At 34.5% G+C, this 25,655-nt stretch overlaps 2 protein-coding genes across 2 annotated transcripts in view; one reads left to right on the top strand and one right to left on the bottom strand.

The window, feature by feature from the left end:
• The window catches only part of SNF4Agamma (SNF4/AMP-activated protein kinase gamma subunit), a 319,651-nt gene that overhangs the window by 159,262 nt on the left and 134,734 nt on the right, over positions 1-25,655 (top strand).
• On the bottom strand, positions 23,310-24,534 carry LOC140448206 (uncharacterized). Its single transcript, XM_072541318.1, has 3 exons — positions 24,296-24,534; positions 23,743-23,937; positions 23,310-23,579 (listed from the first exon to the last, which is right to left on the bottom strand). The coding sequence occupies exons 1-3, from the start codon at positions 24,482-24,484 to the stop codon at positions 23,310-23,312; spliced, it is 654 nt and encodes a 217-aa protein (XP_072397419.1). The 5' UTR covers positions 24,485-24,534.

Here is a 25,655-nt window from a genome sequence, read left to right as displayed (position 1 = left end):
TAAGATTTTCGATCAACTTCTGGTGGTGACTGGAATCCAGCTTCAGATATGGTTTTAGAGAGCTTGCATTTGAGTGACCCGTTAATTTAATTAACTCCTGTTCAGAAACACCTTGCTTGACCATGCTGACACAGCTGAAGATCGATGCGAATGGTTTTTATTCTATGTTTTTTTTGTCTATTCCAATTTTTTCAGCTGACATTTTTGTCCACTTAGATACGGTATTGATTCCCAAGTGGACAGTTTTTGAACCAAGATCCATCCTTCCAGTTGGGGTGAACGGTAAGAACGAGTCTGTCTGATAAAATCTTGGGTCCCCTTTTTTCCATTAATTTCAAAAGTAATCTAACTGGGCATAAATTTTCGTTTGATGAATTTCTTACCAGCCATGTGCTGCTTGCCAAACTTTTCGAACGGCTTTGATTTGCTTTAGGAAAAATGCTGAGGTATTCAATTCGGCCCGTAAATTCTCCCATAATATCAAATTCCTTCTGGAGAAAGTTAATCTTGCAGTTTACGACCTCATTGCCTCTCCAAGCAAGTTCAAATGACCAAAGGTGAAAAATTTTTTTTGTGCTCCATCGGGGGTTTCCTCTTCGTAGCTTTGGATGATTTTTAACAGTTCTTCGGTGGATAATGCTTTGGAGTTTTCTTTTTTCTTGAACACTTTGAAGCTGCCTCCTCTTGGTATCTCTGGCCAATCTTGCACATTTGAAAATATATCTGTGAAAGGGTCGATTTTTATGCCGTACTCCGTAAAATATTTTTCTTGTAGGTACCATTTTTGCTGTAGTACTCCACATTGACTTTATAGACGACTCTTTATAGTCTTCGCCATTGCCTTTTTTTCATGTTAAAGGAATAATCCTCGAGAATTTTTGCTAGTTCCGTTATGGTAGTACATCTTTCAAGCGTAAAATTTCTCACCCGTAGGAACTCCGAAAATTGGGTCCAAATAGAGCTTCTGGAGCTCTGCCTGTTCAATGGGACATTTTCCGAAACCAGTTTTTTGATTTCTTCACCTGGCTTGCATACAAATCTTGATTTTTTGTCTGGATTCATTATATCTGCCCGTCAGTACATGCACTGCTTCAACGTCTTACTCAATCGTACTCCCTCATTATATCGCCTGGTAATATTTTCTTTTACTAAAGCTTCTCCTAGATTTAGTAAAAAATTACGTCTATCATCTTTTTGTCTAGATGAATCCGGGTACTTGATACACCATAAGATGTAAGCGTTCAGGCCAGAAATATCCAATATTTGGCCAAACACTGCCATTGGCCATCGGTTGCATATCCTACGAGCAGAGTATTGCTTTACCATCTTATCTGTGGTACCTATTTCGTTCGATGTTCTGTTCTTAAAGCTGCTACATGCGCGTAGTAATTTGCAAAGCCACCGATAATACAGATAACACAGATTCCCACGCGGGGTACGAATGTACCCCAAGCCGATCATAATTTATTTGTTTTTAATTTGAAACATCGTTACTGATTTTATGAATAGGATATTATTTGCAATACCCTAATGGACACAAAATAAAATTAGCCAAACGAAACAGGCGCTAATTTCAAAAACAAACGAATGTTAATAATGTTGAAAGGGAGTATAATGCTCTATTTCCCGCGCAGCTATCCTTGCTGAAACCTCTTTTTCTATGTGGTTGTCCGCTGTGATTATCGCCCCCAGGTATTTTAATACTTGTGGGTTAAAATAAAAAAATTGTCAGGATCAAAAAAATTGATTGTTACGATCTGTTTAAAAAAAATTTTCGCCTGGGCGACCCCTTGAACCTTATTTTGAGGTAGGTATCTCATGAAAGTGATTATGCAAAAAAATCTCATGGGAATATTATTCCGAACGAACTCGAACTTTTCGCCTTGTCTAAAAGGCACCATATTTAGCTTGAAATATCTATCAAATTACCAATTACTTGTTTCGTTTATAACACTTTTTCCATAGATTTCTTTACCACTTCTTACTCGTCTGTGAGTTTTGTTTACTTAATTGACAATCATCTACAGGCAGGCACGGCTAACCTTGATTTACAGAAATAGTGACACCATAATATTTCAAACTATTATTCGTATATTTGCTAAATTACTCCATTAGGCGTGATTCTACTATATTTAGCTCTGAAACTTCTGTTAATGCGATAATTCTTATTGAATTATGCATATTATGATATTGTACTAACAATATCTGTTTGTTTGATTATTGCATTCAAACCGAATTGCTAAAATAAATATTTACATGATGATGGTTTCAGTATATGCAGTTACAGTTGTATCGATTATGGTGGATGTAGACCAATAAATAATTTGCTATTGGAATAATTCACATCACATCTATTCGCTACCAGAGATAGAGAATTCCTAAAAGTCATCAAGGATCAACTACGAAGCTACAACAGGCAAATCTAAGGTCTACTGGTGTTTTTCATTGTTAAGAGGCATTGCATTCAACTATCTACAAGTAGTAAAGGCATGGAGCATAGTATAATATACCAGTTATCACCTCAACGGAAACACATACCTATAAGAATTAAGACGTTTAATTAGTTTAAGCTGTAAAGAAAAAAACGTGCATTAATTAGTGAATTTTTGAAAACAGCACGGCGTTATAAAGGCCTGGAGCAATCTCCAAGTGTTTGCAACTAAAAACTGTTGGTTACAATTTTTTATTGCACTTTGAAGGTTCAAAAAACGGTGTTTTTTGATTATTTTCAGTTTGATTCTATCAAATTAACATCTTATGGTAACATGAGCAGAATATTGAATGAAAGTACATAGAAAAGCTTTAATTTGAGCTGTGCTGCATTAAATTTGTTACAAAATTAACGATTGAAAGTCCAAAAATGTAAATTTTTCGCCATTTTTAATTTTTGAAATCATCTTTGGCTCGACAATCCTCTGTGGACTTTGGCCTGCCTCCTTTAGCGTATGCTAAGATTTGTGTTGATCTATTGTAAATGGTACCGCCGTCTCTAATCCGTGTGACTCGGACTGCCTTTTCCAAGACAATGTTAAATAGGAGGCAAGCCAGGGCATCCCCTTGTCTCAGTCCCTTCTTTTTCTCAACGGATCGAGAATTTTCTCTCTGTATCCTAACGCTGGCTTTTTAGTTAGACATTGTGATTCTCGTTAATCGGATAAGTTTTTCTGGTATACCAAACTCACGCATTGATTGGTATAGTACTGTTCTCTTAACACTGTCGCATGCGGCTTTGAAGTCGACGAATAAGTGATGGGTTTCAATGTTAAATTCTAATTTTTTCTCGAAGTTCTGTCTTATTGAATGAATCTGATCTAGAACTATGCAAACTGTGTAAACTTGTACCCTTTTGTAGATAATATTTGCTATAATAATTGTATTTTGTAAGCAGCTTTTAACAGGGTTATACCTCTGCAGTTGTCACACTGGAGCTGATCGCCTTTTTATGTAATGGACATATCACGCTTTGAGATCATTCACAGGGCATGGTCTCATTTTGCCAGACAAGAAGTAAAAGTTTATGCAGTGCTTGTAGTAGGTCGTCGCCACCATTCTTGTAGAGCTCACTACAAATTTGATCAGTTCCTGGTGCTTTATTAGTTTTAAGCTTTTGAATGGCTTGGGCAACCTCTTCAGTGGTAGGTGGTCTTTCGTTTGGGTTGAATAGATTCCAATCATTTCGATCTGCTACGGTGTAATCTGCTTCTTTGATATAATGGCCGTTAAATTTTGCGTCGAAAAATTCAACCCATCGGTTCAATATTGAGGCCGTATCACTTAGAACGTTTCCTTCTCCATCCTTACAGCTCCCTATTCTTGGCTTAAACTCTACTCATTTTGTTTACATTTCTGTAGAACTTTTGATTTCTTAGCCATTCTGTGTTTTCTAACTACTTTTCTTCAAATTACCATTTTTTCTTCTATGTTATCTTTTTTCTTCCCTTCTTAGGGTCCGGTATTTCTCCTTTGCTCTTCTTGTGCATCTAGCTTGGTTTGTCTTTAGGTATGCTCTATTTTTGTTATCTGTTGCTTCTTGGCTGTCCTGGTCAATTCATTCGTCTTGTCCAACTGGTTTGGTTTCCCCAATATTTTCCATGCCTTCTCAGATATTATGTTTCTATATTTTGTCCACAATTCCTCCATATATTTCCCCGCTTCGAGGCTCTCTATTTCCTCATCCATTCGTCATATATTCTCTCGTAACGGTTTGAATGCGTAGATTATCAATATTAATTGTTTCATATGTTTATCCTTCTTTAGGTTTGATATTCTTCTTCTGATTTTTGCCATTACAAGAAAGAGGTCACTATCTATGTTTTTACTTTTACCGCGGTTGCTTCTGATATCCATGAGGTCGAAAGAATGCCTTGCATCTATTAGGATGTGATCTATCTGGTTAACGGTTTCATTGTCAGGTGATTTCCATGTTCCGTTGTGTATTATTTTATGGGAAAATCTTGTTCCTCCTACTATCATGTTTTTGGTGCTTGCAAAATTTATTAGTCACAACCCGTTATTATTTGACCCTTCATGTAAGTTATCGCATCCTATAGTTGGCTGGAGAAATTGCTCTTTACCAATTCTTTGCATTAAGGTCCCCAGCAATTGTTTTCACGTCATGACGTGGACATCGATCATATTGTTTGGCTAAGGTGTCGTAGAATTCATAATATTTATAACTTAATTTTTTAAATAACTTTCGTAAAAATCTTTTTTTATGTCCAAAACATTATATTGTAGCACTTTTAATTACGAATAGAATGAAACTTCCTAAGATCTGATCGGTCAATTCCTTTTCTACAAAGCACGTGGTGTTCGTGTGTATTAAGGTATAAAAAAAATACTTATTACAAGCTTAAATTTTTATTTTAAGAAGATCTTTTCGGAATTAAATCATTCCATAATCAGTTAACTAAAAGAGAGAGTAAAAATACCAATATTAAAAAACACAAGTTCAAATTTAAATATATAGAAATAACACGTTGGTTTTTTACTACTTACATAAAAAGTTGTTAAAAAACATTGTATGGCCGCATAAAAAACTTTGAAAGGACATCCGTATTAAAATATAATCCTCATGGTATTTATCAAGGTAAATGCAATATACTTAACTTATTGATTATTAAAAACTGAAAATGGGGGCATCTTACATGACCCCCTGTAGCTGGTGAGGTTTTTTCGACTTACATTACCTCTGATCTGTTCTGGAGTCTTGGGCTAACTGATATAAAGATGGTATGAAAAATCAGTACCCATCAATGTCAAGTGGAATGATGTAGTAGGAGCAAAAGTCATTGTGCTTAAGTTTGTGAATAGGCAGTTTTTAGTGAAGAATTGTGTTTTGTGTGTAGTAAGATCAATAGCAATTTTTGGTATTTTAAAAAGGTGGTAGAATGTAAAACAATGAGTGACTGTGATGTTAAATAAATTTGGTATACCAGGGTAAGGCAAAATTTAAGTTAGGTAGTTGAAATTAATAAATCATTTTAAAGGCGGTAAAAAGAATGTTATTACCTAATTGTTTCCTTGTATGAAGTAGGTATAGATTAAAATTGGTTTGAAATTTGTGGAAGATGAATCGAGGAAAAAGAAATAAAAGAAAAAGAAAGAAAAGGAAATAGGAGATGAATGTAAAGATGTAAGCTGGGGATACTGAAACTGATTGTGATAAGAGATTGATAGATGTAGCGTGAGGATTTATAAGAAAACCTGTGTGATTAGTCAGATGGTAGTTATTGGAAATGATGGGAAATGGGATATTGGAAAAGGGATGTTAGTGTATTAATGGTGACAAGAATAGAGTTAAGTATGGCGGATTATATAAGGTGATATTAAGCTATGGGAAAATAGAAAGAAATGTAGAAGTAAGTAAAACTGGATGTGTAGTTAACAGAAAGAAAGTTAGATCAGGAAAATAATTGTCGATGAAGTGGAACAAAGTCTCTGTTGATGCTGGTGTGACGATTAACACAATTGGGACTGTTTTTCTTTTCCTTGACTATTTCCAAATCCTCAAAAAGGTCAAGTTTGAGATAATCTCTACCTGGGATGTTATGAAGAAGAGAAATATCTGGTACCTTGATTGTGTGATTGTGATATTTGAGATGATGGGAAAAAGAAGAAGTGTTCTCTAACTTAGAATGTTCTATGGCCCTGGTTACTAGAGATCTACAAGTTCTACCAATATAAGTGGCATCACAGTCAGAACATTGAAGTTTATAAACCCCACTGCGTTTGCTGAAGTCAATAGAGTCCTTACTATTGCATAATGATCTACTCAATTTATTGTTAACTTTAAAGGAAATCTTAATATTTTCAACAGAATTCAGGATATCAGATTCCTTTTCTGATTGGTCAATTCCTAAGAATAAAAATTCTTAAATTTTTATAAATTTTACAGGACCAGAACTTTTTTAATAAAAAGGATAAAGATCTAACTTTAAACGGATTCTCTTTTTCGTCAATTATATTTTTATGTAGGAATAAAAATAATTGCTCAAAAACTTTTTCAACCCCTGATCGATTGCTTTGAAGTAGGGGTGACTTTTGCATTATAAACTAATTAAACTATAGCGTTCTCTATACAGTACACACATTTTTAGTAAAAAGGAGTAAAAAAATTCTTCTAATAATTTAATTTTATCTGACTCTTTTATATTGACAATTCAGACGAATATTATACATTTTAAAGTTATAAAGTAGATGACTTCAAGATGATATTGTCAATATTTTTGAGTTGCGTTCCTGGGACGACCTTATTGGAAGAGAGTTCATTCAACTATAACTATTATTATATTAAATATTATTTTTTAAATCACCATGTATGCATTCACGGATTGTGATACCACCAGCAAAATTGGCACGAACCATAAAGCTTTAGATTTATTTACGATTAAAGAAAAAAAAATGCCTTGATTCCTCTAGGCAATGGATGCTAACTCTAGCGCAATTGCACTAGAAAAAGTACCAAATTTAGGAATGACTCCTTTTACAAATAATTACAAACTTTCTGGACCAAATCTCTCATGAAGAATCCTTAATCCTTATGGGTTACTTCAATGCAAAAGCACGAAAAATTAATCGCCTTGTTTCGAGCGAACCGATAGCTCAGATATTATGTGGTTAGACCCTTAAGCTGAATATAAAATTTCTGAAAGCACTTTCATTTTCAAACACCACCTCTTAAATACAGAACCGTAAAACAAAAGGACCTTAGTACCTAGAATTAGCCCCATTTTTTCTTTTTAAGATACGGCAGGTAAAAACCGAGTTACCGAAAATTCTTTTGAAACGTGTAAAATCTTTTGAGAACGTAAAACCGTGTTAAAGCGTTTGTTGTTCTGCAACAAAAAGAATGATAATTTCGCGGTCCAATTCTTTTCGTGACTTTGACCCGGAGCCTCGTGGTTGGTTGGTCCAGCCTGGAGCAATCATACGTTATTGTTAGGCGAGAGTGAACGACCAAATAATATAGTAAATGGGTTTCGAAGCGAAAATTACGTGTTTAAAAATAGTTTTTTTTTTATTTACTAGTTATTAATCACTTGAAAATATCTATGTAACATGATGGTTGATAAATAAAAAATGCTGATAAATATAATTCAGTACCGTAACAAAAATAGTAATAGTAGGACTCAAAATCTGGAGCATATTTTTCTTTTTTTTACTATTTTGATAGACATCTGCCTGTGTTATTGCTAGTTCTGGCCTCAATTTATTTTATCTTGCTGGTTTCGTCCCTCCTAATAGAATATTAGGCGAATTTTTGCCTTTACTCGATACCTATTAAAATTTCTTCTATAGTCCTCTCCAGCCCTCTTCATTTCGCGCTCGTCGTTTGATTTCTGTCCAACTCAATCCATTTCTTTCATGTTCATATTGTGGTTTTTCACCAGCTATCATTCGATTTTTTTCTTCTTCTGGTTTTGTCAGGTTGGTACTTGAGTGCGCTACGTTAGATTGATCTTTACTTACATACATATACAGCTCAACATGCCCTATGTCCATGCCCTATGCCCATGTCTTGGAATTTTTACACTGTTTTCCTCCTTTTTTTCTGTCCGATTTAGGGCTTCCTTAAACGCTTTTAGCCACCTTTTCGTGGTTGCTCTCTTCTCGGCTTTCCTTCGTCTCTCAGCAGCCCACCTTCCGTATGCCATTCTCGTAAAATGGCCTAACCATCTAAGTCTCTTTGTCCTGACGATCTGGCTAATTTCTGGATTCCCGTACAGCTTTCTGATCTCTGCATTTGTTCATCTTCTCCAAACGTCTTCATAGTCTTTTACTCCAGCGAATATATTTCTTAAAACACTCCACTACCAGAAGCATATTTTCTTGATTTTTGTTCATAACTTATGTTCGCTTCCGTACAGGACCGTGGGCGGAAACACTGTTCAGTATAGTGTCAATTTTGTCTCTCTGGAGATGTTTTTTGCTCTTAGTAGTTTGTGTAGCTCCAACCTTTTCCTTTTCCCTTTACTTGTTAGGGTTACTCCTTAACCCTTTAGGGATACTCAAAGTCCGTCACTTTTTGAAGTAATACTCTTTACTCTAGTTGTTTGTGGTAGTCTTCAGTTATGTGGTTGTCTTTATCGAGTGTATCATCATCATCAGTAGCTCGACAACCCTTTCTGGGTCCTGGCTTGTTCTAGGATTTTCCGCCATTCTGTTATGCCCAATCCATTTCTTTCCATGCGAAATACTGCGATCGCGCTCGATATTATATACTTGTACAACAGTTCATTTCTTTAGTTGTTTAAAAAGGTTATAAATTATTGCTTCTTTAACTCCGGTCATGGCTGAACACTTAATTCCATTTTAAATTTCATATCTAAATAACAGAGTAGATGTTACCATGGTCTTCTAAATGCGAAGTAGATCAAAGTTTTTATTTATGTTGTCTTAAGGTTTATTGGTTTCAATATTTGATTTTCTGCATGACAAGCTTCTTCCTCATATTTTATTATCTAAGGCCTCATTACCTTTAATGCTAAGTTCTCTTCTTCCTCTTGGTCTTCATCATCATCATTGGTGCTACAGCTCTATAAAAGAGCGTCGACCTTCCCTAGTCTATTACGAAAGTCAGTTCTATCCATTGCCAACTGTTGCCAGTTTGCTGCGCTTATTTTTCTACCATCCTCATCTACACCATCCTTCCATCTGAGTTTTGGCCTACCCCTACTTCTACAACCCACAGGTTGTGACACAAGAATTCTTCTAGGAGGGTTGTTCTGCTGTGATCTTGCCAGATGTCCTGCCCATCTTAGTCTTCCTATTTTTATAAGGGATACTACGTCTTTACCACCAAATATATGTTTATATCTGTGATATATCTCGTAGTTGTACCTCCTTCTCCAAACACCATTTTCACAGATGCCACCGAATATTCTTCTCAGGATCCTTCGTTCAAATATAAGCAGGAGGTTTTTATCTGCCTTGGAAATGAATCCTCTTGTTCTTAGCCTTCTGTATAGTCTTTCAGTTACGGATTTTGCTCATAATAGCGAAGAGGAGCTCTATTGGTATTAGGATTGTTGTTTTTATTGTTGACTTTATTATTTTTTAGCTCTTTTAAAGCTCTTTCTATTTCGAACCCCTCTATATTTGATATTACCTCTGGTCCCACGTTTTTTATTTTTCTTTTGACGTTCTCTTATAATAGATCATTAGGCTGGCTTTACGATCTATTTAACGTTTTGTAGAAGTTTTCAATTATCTTTGTTATTTTATATTTGTCCCTCTCTTCCTAATTATTGGTGTCTTTAATTTTCGATAATTTTCTGAACACCCAGTGTTGGTCTTAGACATTTTAAGCCTCTGTTGTTTTCTTGTTCTATTAAGTTCTCGTTCCATTTTTATCTATCCGCGTTGTTTTTTTAAGGGGTTACATAGGTCGTGAACTTTTAAATAAATCTCTTTACTTTTTTTATTCCATATGAAAGTATAGTACTTCAAGGGTATTCACACCAAATTTGAAGTAAATTCAAGCAATATTACCGGAGTTATACAGATTTGAATACCGCGCGTTCGGTACGTGCGCTCTCAGTTTAAAAACTTTAAACGCCTTTTTCTAGAAACTTTGTTTTTCCGTGCAGTAAGCACGATTTCTCGAAAACTACTCAATCGATTTTGCTGAAACTTTGCACAGTTCATCTTTATATAGTATTGTTCGTGATTGAGCGAAGGGGTTTCGTCTCATATTTTTCAGCATTTTTTCGATTCTCATCGCTATTAAAACATTTTTTTCGTATAAGAACTAGTCGACCATTTGAAAATCCCTTCGTTCAATTATGAAACAATCCTATAAAGGTGAACTGTGCAAAGTTTCAGCAACATGGATTGATTTGTTCTCAAAATTTTAATGAAATTCCAGCAATATTACCGGCGTTATAGAGATTTGAATACCGCGCGGTCGGTACGTGCGGTAGGTACGATTTCTCGAGAACGAGTCGACCGATTTTGCTGAAACTTTGCACAGTTCGTATTTATAGTATTGTTTCGTGATTCAGCGAAGGAATTTTCAATAGGTCGACTCGTTCTTGTTTTATATGAAAAAAATGTTTTAATATCGATTGGGATCGGAAAAATGCTTAAGAATATGAGACGAAAATTTATTCAAACTTATTTAATAACTTTAAACTTCATTTTTATTTCAATCCCTTCGTTCAATCACGAAACAATACTATAAAGATGAACTGTGCAAAATTTTTTTCAGCAAAATTGAACTTGTTTCAGCAAAATCGATCGATTCGTTCTCGAGAAATCGTGTATAACAAAGTTTCTAGAAAAATGCGTTTAAAGTTTTCAAACTGAGAGCGCACGTACCGAACGAGCGGTATTCAAACCTCTATAACTCCGGTAATATTGATTAAATTTACTTCAAATTTGGTGTGAATACCCTTGAAGTACTATACTTTCATTTGGAATAAAAAAATAAATAGATTTTTTGAAAATACTAGACCTATGTAACCCTTTAAACATCGTTTTTCTCTCTTCTTCCTTGTTAGTTCTCAAATATTTATTATATTACTATTATTTTCTTCATTTTGTGTATCATTTTATGCATTTGTATCAAAATGTAGGAAATATTTATTTGATGATTGCATTCCTTCTAGTTTTATAAACATTCGACAATTACCTGACCCGTACTATACACCTCTACGCTACTGTACAATTTTTTTATTTTGATTGTTCGATCAGTTAAGGTTCGTGAGTGGGAAAAATAGTTGATTTAGAGTTACGATTTGTCAAATGAAGTTGAAGTATATGACCTTCAAATTAAATAGATATATTAGAGAGATAGAAATACATAATTTGTTTTGTATTATATATAGTATGTGTTATTACCATCGATTTTTAGATATTTTAGATCGTTATGTAATAGGTGATCATTATATAATAATTGAAGGGGACATTCTTCCAATTATACTTATTAAATACCGCACACAAATCAATAGCAATATTAAAAATGTATGTGGGTGTTAGATAATAAAGTAAAAGTCGAGCTTAACTGGACCAAAACTTATATAAAAAATGATTTCGTCGTCCTAGGACCTACACCAAACAAATTAAATAATGTCCGATATTTGCTCACCTTTTATGAGGAGCTTAGGTTTACAAACTATAGGTTTACAAGAAGTGGCACATAAAATGCCTAGATAATAAGTTGATTTCAACCTTTTAAGACGTCGAGTTTGGAGAAACCTATAAAAACAAGTATATAAGTATATAAGAAGTTGCTGAAGAAGAGGTAGGAACGAAAAAGCAATATGTAAGAAATAACGAAATGGAAAGGTTAGTAAACAAAATACTCTACTAAAACACTATAGCGGATGCGGCAAAGACTCAACCCAAGTTTTAAAGCCAGTCAAGAAGAAGGAGAAGAAGAAGTCAAACAAAAGAAAGACATGTCTGAAATGGTTCAATACAACAAATCCAAAGGACCTTGAACATTACAAAAAATGAACTGTTTGATAAGAAATGTTACGGGATCAATACTTACAGTGGCGGAAGAAAAAAATAGAGAAGATCCGAGTTGTAGGTTCATAAACTCACCTCGAACAACCCAAGAACAAACACATGGATAAATTGTAACGAAATATTTTGCCTACCACATAGGGTACCACTATAAGGGATTGAAAATTGAAGACAGAAATTATTGGGTGGAGATAGGGCAAGCAAAGCAAATCGAAACTTATGCGAACGGCGCTCAGGGTGTATTTGGAGAGCTGGAGTCGTTGATAAGTGAATGAAACAATGGGATTGAATTGGGACAACTACAAAAAATGAAACAAAGGGGTACTTACACGAATTTCCTGGACAAATGGACAAAAAAAAACAAGAAGGTCCTCTAGCTATTTAAAATGGGACGCCGCTTTGAGGAAACTTCCTGCTGGATGAAAGAAAAGGTTCTTCCGTCTAAAATTTCTGGGGGTAGGAACTGGACTGGGAATCTCTGACACACGAACAAAAAGACTGCATATAGTCTGGAACGACGACCACGGACAAACAAAAGTGAGGTTGAAGTGGCACTAAACGCAAAACTTGGACTTGGCTTCTAAAAAAACTGGAACACGTGGGTATTTTCCAAATTTGTTGTAATCGCCGTTTTACAAATAGCTCATATGAGAGACGGCTTACAAATAAAAAACATTGATTACTCTGATCTGAAGTGACACATTCTTCTTCTTCTTCACGTGCCATTTCCTCTAAGAAGGTTGGCAACCATCATGACAATTCGCACTTTCGACACCGCTGCTTTAAAGAGGTCAGCAGAAGTGCAGTTAAACCAAGCTCTCAAATTATTCAACCAGGAGATGCGTCTTCTTCCGTGACTCCTTCTGCCCTGTATTTACTTTACTACACATTACTTTGAGTATAAATCACTTATTCTTCGACAAATTTGCCGGCTTCTTGACCGACTCAACTAAACACGATTGCATCAATCACCCATCTTTTCAAACCTTAAACTTGAATTCTCTCGACCCTCGATCTGTGTACCGGCTACTACAGTTATCCTTCCCCGCTAACCAGTCTTCGCAACTCCAATTCTTGATAAACTTGCTTTAAACTATATCGCAAAACGACCTTGAATCAAACAACTTTTGAAATTGTAGAAATACATACGTATTATATGGATTATTTAACTTCGTAGCCGAATTCTTTCTTGGGGAGTCTGGGATGTGTACACAAAGACACCAAATTTTATATATAGCCCAGGAACGTACTAGATAATTTTTTATTATTTGAATATAAGATAGTTTTTAAGGAATTTTCTGCATGCTAAAAATAACTACAAAGAAATACTGACCGAAGGCCAACAAGAATATCTAAATGACTCATTTACTGAGGAGTTCCTCAGTAAACATATATAAAGTGAAAACATTGAAATCATCGAGGATAGGATATGGTGAAAAAAGCCAGAAAAGGCCTATAAAATGGAAAAGCTTGTAGACTTTGGAGTGTAAGTGCTGAAATTCTGAAAAATAGAACCGAAACATTATTCAGTAGGATAGCCAACTTGTGTATTAATGGTCACCCCGTCCCACAAGAGCCCTAAGGTAGTCTGTAGCTTGGTGTGGGAATGCGTAGCAGAAGTCGATAGACTGGCGGTACATAGCAGTGTCACAATGGAATAGCTGCCAAGTCTCAGAGAATGCATGGCAATGAAAGAGCTGACGAACTTGTCAGAAGAGGATCAGCTACAAAATACTTCAGTTCAGAGCTACCCTTAGTAGTTCTAAAAAACACAGTTCACGATCGGAAAAAAGTCTGCATTCGAACGCAACATGGGGCTGAAGTATTGCGGAAAACAAGCAGGAATAGTTACTAGATATTTACCAGTCAAAAACACCCGAATAAAATGTGGTTGTTTCATCGAGACTTTCTACAGAATCTGCAGACTCTGCAGCCTGAGTCTCTGAGAACCTGAAGCAATCAATCATATGACTATGTGCAAACGCAGGCGGCAAACACGTTTTGAAGACTAAGTGAATCCAAAAACATACATCCATCCATGAATAAATGGAAGATAAGCCATTTGACTGCAGTACGACCAGTTTGTAACAGACGACGCCAGAAAATGAAGTCCTCCAACGAGGGTGTTCTGTACCTCATAGAAGGATTCTGCAAATTTGGTAAAGTTTTAACGTCTTTACTCCTTCCTTTGGCATCAATGAATGGACCTCATTGATTGTAAGTCTTCATGCTTATCGTACCTATTGCTCACTTAGCGGCTGCCCCGATTTACTTGCAAAATCTATTTCAAAATAGCATATTTATCAATTTTTTATTGTAAACTGATACGTTTGAACTTTTTATTTGTGCTAGTGCTTGGATTGAACCATGCTGGCCCGTTGAACCATTGAGCTACGTGAAGTACTTTATTGTATTCAAGTAGTACCCGATTAGTAAAATGAGGTTGAAAGTTTTTAACCTTTACTCATTACATTTATGGTTATTTTGCAAATATTTTATATTGTAATTATCTATTAAGTTTGTTATGGAAACGTACCTACTGCTATTCCTAACATCTTCAACATTACCACACTGGAAAGACACCACTCGAAAGATATCGCTGTAATTATCTTCGGTTATTAACGATCAGAAAACATAATCCTACTAGTATAGTAGTGTTGTTTATATCAAGTTTTTAGTAATATATTATATGCGGTAGGAAATTTTTCTGATTGTTGTTGCTAGACTTGTTCCTACTATTAGGCAGACGTAAGCGTTTATAAATTATTTTTTTATCATAAAAGTGACTGCTATAAAAATATATGCATTTATTTATATCGGGAAAAATTTATAGGGTAATATAATTTTTATTGATGTTGATATAGTAAAAGTGTAGGTGTTTTATAGCTCAGCAAATTAATGTTTATTGGTACTACTGAGATTTTTTTACCTTAGTGTCATTGAAACTATCGGTGTTTATGTTTAGTTTTTGGTCTGGATTTATTACTACTTAATTCATTCTGTAAGGCCTGCGTAGCGCAAGCGGTAGGATGCTTGGTAGTGGTCCGGAGTTCGAATCCTACCGCCGGCAAGAACATCTAGACATTTTAAAAATGTCTATAGGCCCCAGGTCGACTCAGCCTGAATAAAAATGAGTACCTTGGGTAAAACCAGGGGTAATAATAGACGGTTGAAGCGTAGCACTGGCCATGTTACCTTCCTTGTATACTGTAGGCCCTAGATATAGCAGACTACCCTGCTATACTCCCAAAGCCGCGACAGCGGTATAAAACGGGAGACTATTATTATTCATTCTGTAACTGGACCAAGAGATGTCTGTTATTGAATATCTGTTATTTCTCCTTGGTTAGAATTAGTTTTCGAGAATTCGAGTTGTTCGGGGAAATCGGAATCAACGGAATCGGGGAAACGGGTTGTTCGGATGATCGCACCGTTTGGATGACGAAAAATGCTTTCTTTATATTAATAAAATATTATATTATACAAATATATATACAATATATTTAATAAATACATATTATCTATATAAATTTCAACGATGGCCGTGTTCAGGGCTTTAACAGCTTCAGCAGCAGAAGTGTTTGACGCAGGTGTGGTTCATCATCGATATGCTCTTCTTCCGTTTGTTTATTTTCAATGGCCCTTACAATTTCTTCAACCGTGAGCATTTCTTGGGAGTCAATTTCTTTGTCACAGCCACCTGATGCCTATTCTCGAACCTCAGATTCAGAGGGGGGCTTAAAATGATGTATTTTTCGTTGGATGAAGAGTCGTCAACAGCCACTAAGTTTGGGTTCAAGTTTTTCCAAGAAAGTTGAATCAAACGTTGTGAAATGGATGACCAAAAATTTGCCAAATTGAAAGCGACGACCTTGAGATCTTCAAAGCTACTACCAGATCTGTTCCACTTTGCTCGTCAGCAAGAATGTTGAAAAGTAAAACTTTTCGATAGAGCAGTTTTGTGTTCTTAATGACATTCTGGTTCATTGGTTGATTCATAGCTGTCGTGTTGGGTGGTAAGAACATTTCAAAAATTTTACAATCTTCACTACGAAGTTCATCAGCGGATTAATGACCAGGGCAGTTGTCCAGCAGCAACACTGCCATCTGGGGGAGGGTCACATGTGCGAGATGACGACGAACATCAGGGACGGATTCAGTTTTGAACCAATCTAAAAACAAATCTCTTGTCACCCATGCACTTTTTTGCCCTCGATACCATACGGGAAGATCAACAGATTTGAATGCACGAGGCTTGTTAGCCGCCCCCACAACAAGCAAACGAAGTTTGTGAGTCCCTGAAGCATTTGCACAAGGCATAAAGGTGATTCTTTCTTTCATAATTTTTCGACCAGGAGCGTTCTTTTGACACCAATGTGTGGTCTGGTAATATGCGCCAAAATAACCCACTTTCATCTGCATTGTAAATTTGCTCAGGTGTCAAATTGATTTAATTGATTTAATCACAAGTTCTTCAAATGTAATTCGATGCCGTCGGCATTACTCAAAAGTTTCTCACCAGTAATTTTGAGATGCCTCATGACGTCGTTTGAAGTTGTCTAACCAACTCTTACATGCTCTAAAAGCTTGGTGATTTTTTTTATTTTACCACTCACCGGAAAATGCTTTCTCCGCTTTTGTAGGAACCACATGAACAACGCACTTTGTACCTTCGGATATTCGGGGGGTTTGATGGTTTTCCTCTTCCCTGGACCGCTTTCCCTTTCGCTGAGGAACTTTTCGATATTTTCTTTGTTCTTATTAATGCCCGTAATGGTAGATTTGTCAATACCGAACTGTTTTGAAATGAAACCGTAGCTGAATAATGTGTAGGTGGGCAAGGAAAGTAAAAACCGATGTTCGTCTTGTCGATTCATGTCGATTCAATCGTGGGGAGGCAGACGGGGAGTAAATCATCAATATCCTGAGTTATATGGTTTGCTATATAGTTATCGCTGTAATATACTTATTTGCTTTTAGTATTTACAGAAAGCATAATCACTGAAAATTCCGGACTCTTGTGATAATATAAAAATTCATTGGTTAAATCTATACTTCCTTTCGTAAATTACTGATTTTAATAATCTAATATTGCCCTCTTATCATAAAACAGACTCCTAAATTGATGCACAGTGTTTAATTAACAGTATTAACTTGATATAGTCATTTTCATGCTTGTTCACCTACTTTTTTATCTATGTTGACTTATTTAGTAAAGTTAATAAATAAATCGTCAGCTGTCATCAGTCTCACTCAAATTAAGTCTGTGTGAAACAAAAAACAATACATAATGGTTCAATGACTTTTGATATAGCCGCAACATAGATTTTTTCATAAAAAATTGATAATAAAATAATTTTGTAATTGTCATGTGGTTGAATATATTAATACGCTATTTAATGAACGGAAAGTATGCAAAGATTAAAAAATATTGATAAATATTCAAGTAATTAATCAATATTGAACGATTGTTATATTACAATTATTATTTATCCACTTTTTAGTGCCTATACACTTCTCCCAATTTGATAGACAATAAATTACTGTGTTTCTTAAACGACTTCCATCAAATTAGGCCTGATTCAAGCCACGATTTTCCTGATTTCAATAGGGCTTTAGTCAGGAAAAGCATCTGATCACGGAATGATTGCTTTTCTGCTAAGATTTTAGTACTCGTATATCTGGAAGTTCGAGTTTTGATTTTTTGTAATTGCCTGTAACGATTATTTTGCCTACCACATAGGGTATTACTATAGGGGGTTGAAAGTTGGGGACAGAAATTATTGGGGTGGAGATGGCCAAAACAAACCGAAACGTTGGGCGAACGGCCACTCAGGGTTTATTTGGAGAACTGGGTCGTGATTAAGTGAACGACAAGGGGACTGAAATGGAGTAACTACAAAAATGAAACAAAAGGGGTACTTACATGACTCTCCTGGACAAAAAAAAAACACAAGAAGGTTCTCAAAGCTATTTAAAATGGACGCCGCTTTGAAGAATCTTCCTGCTGGATGAAAGAAAAGGTTCTTCCTTCTTGAAAACACAAAAGAGGTTAGAAACTTTTTTTTTAATAAATAAACAAAATGGTTTTAGGGAAAAAACTTACACATTTATTGTTGTCTCACCACAAACAGTTACAAATATAGATAATAACAATAAAATACAAAATATCAAAAACAGACTTACTATGTCCTATCCGTGTACAAACTCTAGAAGTGGAGATAATACAAAGCTTACAATTGTTAATGGACGACAATTTGTAGCAGAAATAAATTATTACAAATAAAAAAAAAAATCTTTTAAAATGAAACTATGCATAGAGATTAACCTTTTTATAAAACAAAAACAAAATCTCAAATATGATAAGGTATTTACCAAATGTCAAAAATAGTGCTAACTGTCATATGTCATTACTAAATCTTAAAACTGAGAACAATTAATTATTACAATTTCTTAACCTGTATGAAAGCAATTATTATTAGAAAATGTTTATTTTTCCTTTAAAAATCAAACACAAAAGCTACCTGGATTCCACTAAAATTTCTGGGGTTAGGAACTGGACTAACACTTTCTGCCACACGAACAAATTCATCTCCAAACTTCGAAAAAGCATGGAATGACAACCAGGGACAAACAAAACGAGGATGGAAGCTGCTGGGTAAAATGGAAGTTGTTGTAAACGACACAAATCTCTTAGATACTTAGAAACATAGAAACAGTGATTACTCTTTCAAAACTGCAACATTACATTGAGTATAATTCACTATTTTCAACAAATTTCGGCTTCTGGACGCCGACAACCACAGAGTGTTCACTGTTCAATGATTCTTCCAAACCTCACTGTAACTATTAACTGCTCACTACATATTTTCCATGAAAAGGGACGAAAAACGAAAAAATATTGCGAATTTGAAGAAAAATTCGGACAAACAGGAAACCAAATGCCTCTGACAACGGCCTCACTGAGAGTGAGGTAATTCTCTTTCCCGCAATACTTTCTCAGCGATCTAAATGGATGTTTATTTGAAACGCAATATTAAGCGGAAAACGATCAAAGAAAATACCAAAGAATATGCGTCTGTGATATATAAACAAAGTGTAACAAACATGTAAAATGTGTTTATATCAACTCGGCCACGTAAATAGAATTGAAATAATATTTCGGTGTTTTAACTTGTACGATAGGAAACAGAAATACATGGAAAATATTCTTCCGTGTTTTAATACATATACGAGGGGATTTCAATATATACCAAAGAATTTAAAAATGCTACATGCCAACGCACAGAATACAAAGTATAGACCACTACGAGGGTTTTAGTTTTGCATATAACCATAAAGACAAAAACTATATAGACTTAAAGTACTTTATTGCTTTTCAAAATATGTTCCACCAAGATCGATACACTTTTGCATACGTTCAAACCAATTGGTAAAACAATTATTCCAGGAGTTGACACCTGCAAAATCACTGTTTTAAAGGGATCGATGGCTTATTCTGGTGACTGGAATCGCTTCCCACGCATTGAATTCTTGATCTTTGGGAACGTGAAGTCGTTGGGGCTTAGGTCGGGGCTATGCGGTGGATGGTTTAACGATTCGATGTTTTTAAGCTCCAAAAACTCAATTGTCTTCTGGGCAGTCTGGATGATTCGCCATTGTGTGTTGCTTTGTCGCAGTTTCGCGATAACTTCTGGTAAACAAACGGTTATATACCCGTCACAAGTAACCGTTTTTCGATCTTCTAAAGCAATTGTTGCCACATGATCAGATTTTGACACCAAAGTTGCGACCATTTTCTTTGACACACTTCGAGAACGCATCAGCTTTGTTGGTTTTTCCTCATCGTGAAACACCCACACAGCGAATTGACATTGACATTGTTTCTTTTCAGGTTCTTAGGAGTAAATCCAAGATTCATTGATACTAACATTACTATAAATAATGTTTTTGGGCTTCCTTTGTTGAACCCTTCCAATATTTTTTGACACCAATTGACGCGAACCGCTTTTTGCTCTTTTGTAAGGAAAGGAATCAACGGGAAATCAACACCCAGTTCTTCATGTAGGATCTTCTGGATCGAGGTCTTTGAAATGCCCAAAGATGCCTTTATCTCCCGGTATGTTACACGGCGACCATCCTTAATTAGCTGACGAACCGCATCAATGTTTTACTGTGTTACTGCTGGTTTGAGTGGACCTGGCCTGGCGTATATATATTGTGACTCTCTTTATCATTGTGTTGCTGATCAGTTTATCTATATTTGTTGGTTGTTTTTAAACTATCACTTTGTTGTTTTCCTCAGGTTAGTTTCTAGGCCAAAAATGTTCATACGTGTTCTACATATGGCACCCCCGCAAGAAAAATGGCACAAGTCAAAATCATTAAATTGTCCAGAACAGTAAAAATAACAACGCTAACATTTTTTAATTAGATACGGATTGCAATTTTAAACCAAAACTGATTCTCGGGACACATATACTTACTTTTTTTGCTGTCCTTTAGATTTAAAGGAACAGTGTAGACTCCATAGTGTACAAAACCCCCAAAACTACCCTCTTTTTTGACTTGTGTTTTTTTTTGGCAATTTTTTTATGACAGTATTAAATACAGTAATTAAAAATGATTACCTATTCATTTAGCTTTATTATTTTATGATTAATACATCTAAAAATATTATTACAAAAAAAATAATAATTCTGCTAACAGACCAGTATAAATCCTGTACTAAAATTCAAGTTAAGTGTGTAGAAGACAAGTTTAGTGTGTAAAGAGATCAATATAACAGGGAAATTAAAATATCGATATAACTTTCCGGGATGTGATTTAAACGTATCAATTCCAAACAGTCATCTCTTTTTCTTCCTTTAATTGTTCTTGAGTACACTTTTTTCAAAACAAAAGATTATTGCAGTTTTATTTTTCGCACTTCAATTACTCAAAATTCTAAGTCTTCGTATGATAGCTTGAAAAGAAATAGACTATCAAACCTGAATACCTACTTTGAAATCAGACATTTGTATAAAGATTCTTTTATACCAGTGAATTATTACTGTGAAATGATTTGAGTGTTTCCTCTCTTCTCTGGCTTAAGAAATCCGTTTTCCTGTTTTGCCAAAACTGTTCTTATTGGTCTGTCGTTGATTCCCAACGTATTTTTGAAAAATAGTTTGTAAACTCACTTTTTTCTCCTCCACATGGAAGTAGAACTTTCATATGTTATTCAACTTTCCATGATTTTCTGTACGTTTGATGTTTAGCTTGAATATTTTCAATACTGCCGGCAATAAAAGACTATTGCCGTTCTAAGCTGTCAAGTGTCCAATGGGGTGTATTCTGTAACACTTCCGTTAAATTTTAGAGGCCTCTAAAATTTTAGCGTCCGCTAAAATTATTTTTGTATTCTGTAACTTATGCATCCGTTAAAATCATAACCTAAACCGTTAAAACTCCCGCTAAAACAGAATATTTTGGAGGATGTCAAAACTTGTCCTCTTATTTTTAGCAGTCCGTTAAATATCATTTGATTATTTTTGTTTGGTTAGGTTTATATAATTATTAGTTTGTTATTTATATATTATAGTGCAGATAAACAATTAAAAAAGACAAATGGCTTTTTATGATATATTTGGCGAAGCTTTAGTTGATGAAATAATAAATAATAATGAAAGGTAAGTCTCAGTTTACTTTATAATCCATGTGTTACACCTATAACAAAATTCAAATTTTTTATTCTTTTTGTAGAGCTGAATTCAGATTAAATCAAAGAATAATCCGAGATATGAGCAATCCTTTCCAGCTACCCACTTCAACATTTAAAAAACTGTTTAGATTCAATAAAGATGTTGCAAGGATTATCATTGATATGATTAGTCCATATATGCAAGAAGGACAAAGAATATCTGCAATTCCTAAAGAACTGAAGATTTTAGCTACTTTAAACTTTTATGGTACTGGGAGCTACCAATTATCCTCTGGACAAGGATACAATTTTGCTTTAAGTCAACCAAGCATGAGTCGTTGCATTGATGAAGTGACAGAAATAATTTATAGTAATTTAACACCAAACTGGATAAAATTTCCAATTAATGAGCATTCCAGAAATACTATTTGTAATGGTTTCAGAAATAAATATAACTTTCCACAATGTTTGGGGGCTATAGATTGCACTCATATTGCAATTATATCTCCTCCAGAAAACTACCCGGCCCTTCCATACTATTGTAGAAAAGGGTACTACAGTATAAACTGCCAAATTATTGTGGATAGTGAGTACAATATTTTAAATATGAACGCACGTTTTCCTGGATCTACTCATGACTCTGCCATTTGGCAAGCTTCAAATATTAAAACAATAATGCAGAATTTGTATATTGGAGGTGCTAATTATTTCCTTATCGGTGATTCTGGTTACCCTTTGCAACCTTTTTTAATGACACCATTTGAGAATCCCCAAGAAAATACACCTGAAAATAATTATAATTACCATTTTATAAGAAGTCGGAATACAGTAGAAAAATTGAATGGAGTGCTGAAATCAAGATTTCGATGTTTATCAAAGCATCGTGTGTTAAATTATAATCCTATTAAAGCAGGGAAAATTATTTATAGTTGTGGTGCACTACACAATATATCAAATTTTTATAAAGATGAAGTTCCAGAAGGTTTAGAACTGGACGATGAAAATGATCTCAATATAATTGAAAATGTACCATTTGACCAAAATTGGTACAGAAGAGGAGAACAAATCCGAGATGCAATTGTTCAACAATATTTTAATAATGTATGATTTTATGAATAAAAATATTTTAGCAATGTTCTGAAACTACTTTTGGTATAGTCAAGTTAAATATGTTTTTATTGGATTAAGCCACAAATGTTTGTTGTGGTAAAAATCACATTTTTCATTTACTAATATTTGAAGTTTTAATTTCAATTCCAGAAATTGTTCTCAAAACAGGTTTACAAATTATCTAAATATGGATTATACACATTTTACATAATTTGTAAAAAAACCTTTTTTGAAAATGATTTCTGGAGTGAAAATTGAAACATCAAATATTAATTCATTAAAAATGTGATTTCATCACAATTACAACCAATAATTGTGGTTTAACCCCATAAAACCATATTTATAAATATTTTAATTGGAAAATAATAAGTTTTACCAAAAAATAAATAACTGACCTTGTTTTCCGCCAGGATGTTTAGTGATAGAAAATAAATTTACTTGTTTATTTGGTGCCTATTATACACAGTCTAAGGAGTTAAAGAAAAAAAAAAGAGAAAATTTTTAAGAAAAACATTTATTTGTATAAATTTTTTTTTTGTAATTTTCATCTCCTAAATGATAAAATGGCCCTGGCCACTCTATTCAATGCCGACGCAATGGCATAATTTGACCTGGCAAGGTTTGCCAACTGGCGGTCATGCAGTTCCATAGCAGTTGTCACCCTACTTCCTGCCCTACCTCTATTCACTCTTCTAGGTCTTCTCCTTGTGGATATTGCAGGTGGGCTATCTATATTTTCAATATTATGACTTGGCTGTGGAGGTACATAACCTGAAGTGGAGGCAATTTCCACTGGCAGTTCAAATAATTCTTCCTATAAATAGTGAAAAAAAGCAAATGAAATATATTCATATATAATTTCAATTTAGTAATAATACCTTATTATCTAAATAAAATGTTTTATTGAATATATCACAAAATATTGTCAGTCAAAAACACATTCTGATAGTATATCAATTTAGTGACAAAGAACTTACTTCGGTAACAATCATTTCCACGCCAGCTTCTGATAATTGGGCTCCTTCTACTGATAGCTCAGAAACTAGTAGACCCAATATCCTTTCTTCGAAAGGAGTTAATGGTTTGGTAGCACCTCCTCCTCCAGTTCCCTGGCATCCATACCTCACCTCTCTAGCACGTCTCTTAGCTTTAGTTTTCATTTCTGATATTGTCTGAAAATTTATTATTTTATAAAATTGATATATATATATATATATATATATATATATATATATATATATATATATATATATATATATATATACACCATATACTTAAGTGGGTCAAAATATTTACATTTACAACATATTTACAGTATTAGTTTATGCATTTTAAATAGGTATTCTTCAGTTTAAGTACAAAATCTTACATTGTTGTTTTTTTAAATTATTTTAAATTGGAAGCACATAATTGCATTACATGGCAACAAATTACATTTTTGATTCCGGGAATCATGTGGTGCACACTTGCTTCTTATTTAAGAATGAACCTAATATATACATACATTTAATATTGCTGAGTTATACTTACATCTTTCCATGCTTTTATAGTTTTGGGCGGCCCCATTTTATTTAATTCCATCACCATATTTTCCCATAACACATGGACTTTTCCTAATTCACTAGGATTTACTTTAATCCTGGTTAGAATTTTGTTTTCTTCTAGGAAGCTTATTAAAAACTCTTTTTGTGCTTTTGTGGTTCGTGGAGCACGAGACATATTGAAATTTTATTCAAACGAAAATAAATCCAACGCGAATACAAATAAACTGAAATACAATAATACAAATATATTTTCATAAGTCAAGCAGACTGTCAATTTCTTCTTCTGTTTTAAGTTTTTGGCCTCCGACACTTAGTTTTTGGTCAATTTCTACCTTACTAGTAGTTTAAACACGATCAACGTGCGACGTTGCCGTATCTGATTGAAAACCTTTTAGAGGATTCCTCTAAAAAAATATATTTTAGCGGTCCTCTATAATATTTCTTTACAGAATGTCAATGTTACCTAAAACTTTAAGAGGACCGTTAAAAGTTAAATTTTAGAGGCCTCTTAAATTTAACGGAAATGTTACAGAATACACCCCAATATGTGTTAAAATATTTTTTCTTTCATCTTCTGAAAACTTGGTTGATCATGAAGGTTTGTACACTCCGCCAAAGAAGTATCGCATCACCTATGAAACTGCAAATTTTGTATTAAAATAATTTAAAACATAGATTTTTTACTGTTGTTTTTTTTATTTTTTAAGTACGTAACAAGTATTACAAGGAAAATGCAGAATGTACGAAAAACAAAGGTTTTATTTAATTTATTTCATAAATTAGAAGTAAGCGCACAAACAGCATTGATCTTCTTAGATAATCTTGATCGATATTATTCCATTCTACGGTTAACAACCGTTGCAGGTCCTGAAGATTAGCTGGCGTCACATTACCAGATCTCACCCTTCTGTAAAGATGGTCCCAAACATGTTCTATTGGATTTAAGTCCGGGCTGTGCGCTGGCCAATTCAAAACTTGTAAATTTACCTCTTGAAGGTACTCGGTAACGATTCTTGCGACGTGTAGGCGTCCATTGTCATGCATTAAAACAAAGTCATTAAGGAACAACGTGCATATCCAAAATTTCTCAAATATACCTATCAGCAGTTAAGAATCCTCCATCTAGCTGTACCAATACGATTTGACCCCTAAGAGATATATCCTCCTCCAAAGTTTGTCGCCGGTCTTAGGTTGCATTGAAAATAACGCTCGCCATCTCGTCTATAAATTGGTATTCTTCAATCCGAAGTGTATACACAAAATCTTGACTCATCCGTAAAGAGTATGTTACCCCAGTCGTCGATATTCCAGTTTACGTGCTCTCTTGCAAATGTTAGACGTGCTAT

Source organism: Diabrotica undecimpunctata, chromosome 8, assembly GCF_040954645.1.
Source record: "Diabrotica undecimpunctata isolate CICGRU chromosome 8, icDiaUnde3, whole genome shotgun sequence".
Classification (NCBI taxonomy): Eukaryota; Metazoa; Arthropoda; class Insecta; order Coleoptera; family Chrysomelidae; genus Diabrotica; species Diabrotica undecimpunctata.
The sequence above is the reverse complement of the archived record's forward strand: the minus strand, read 5'-3'. Positions and strand labels throughout refer to the sequence as shown.

Coding starts and splice junctions, on each gene's coding strand:
- LOC140448206 (XM_072541318.1), bottom strand. CDS start 24,484: ATGTCTCGTGCTCCACGAACCACAAAAGCACAAAAAGAGTTTTTAATA. Junction 23,938..24,295: donor CTATAAAAGCATGGAAAGAT/GTAAGTATAACT, acceptor ATAAATTTTCAG/ACAATATCAGAAATGAAAAC. Junction 23,580..23,742: donor TGGAAATGATTGTTACCGAA/GTAAGTTCTTTG, acceptor CACTATTTATAG/GAAGAATTATTTGAACTGCC.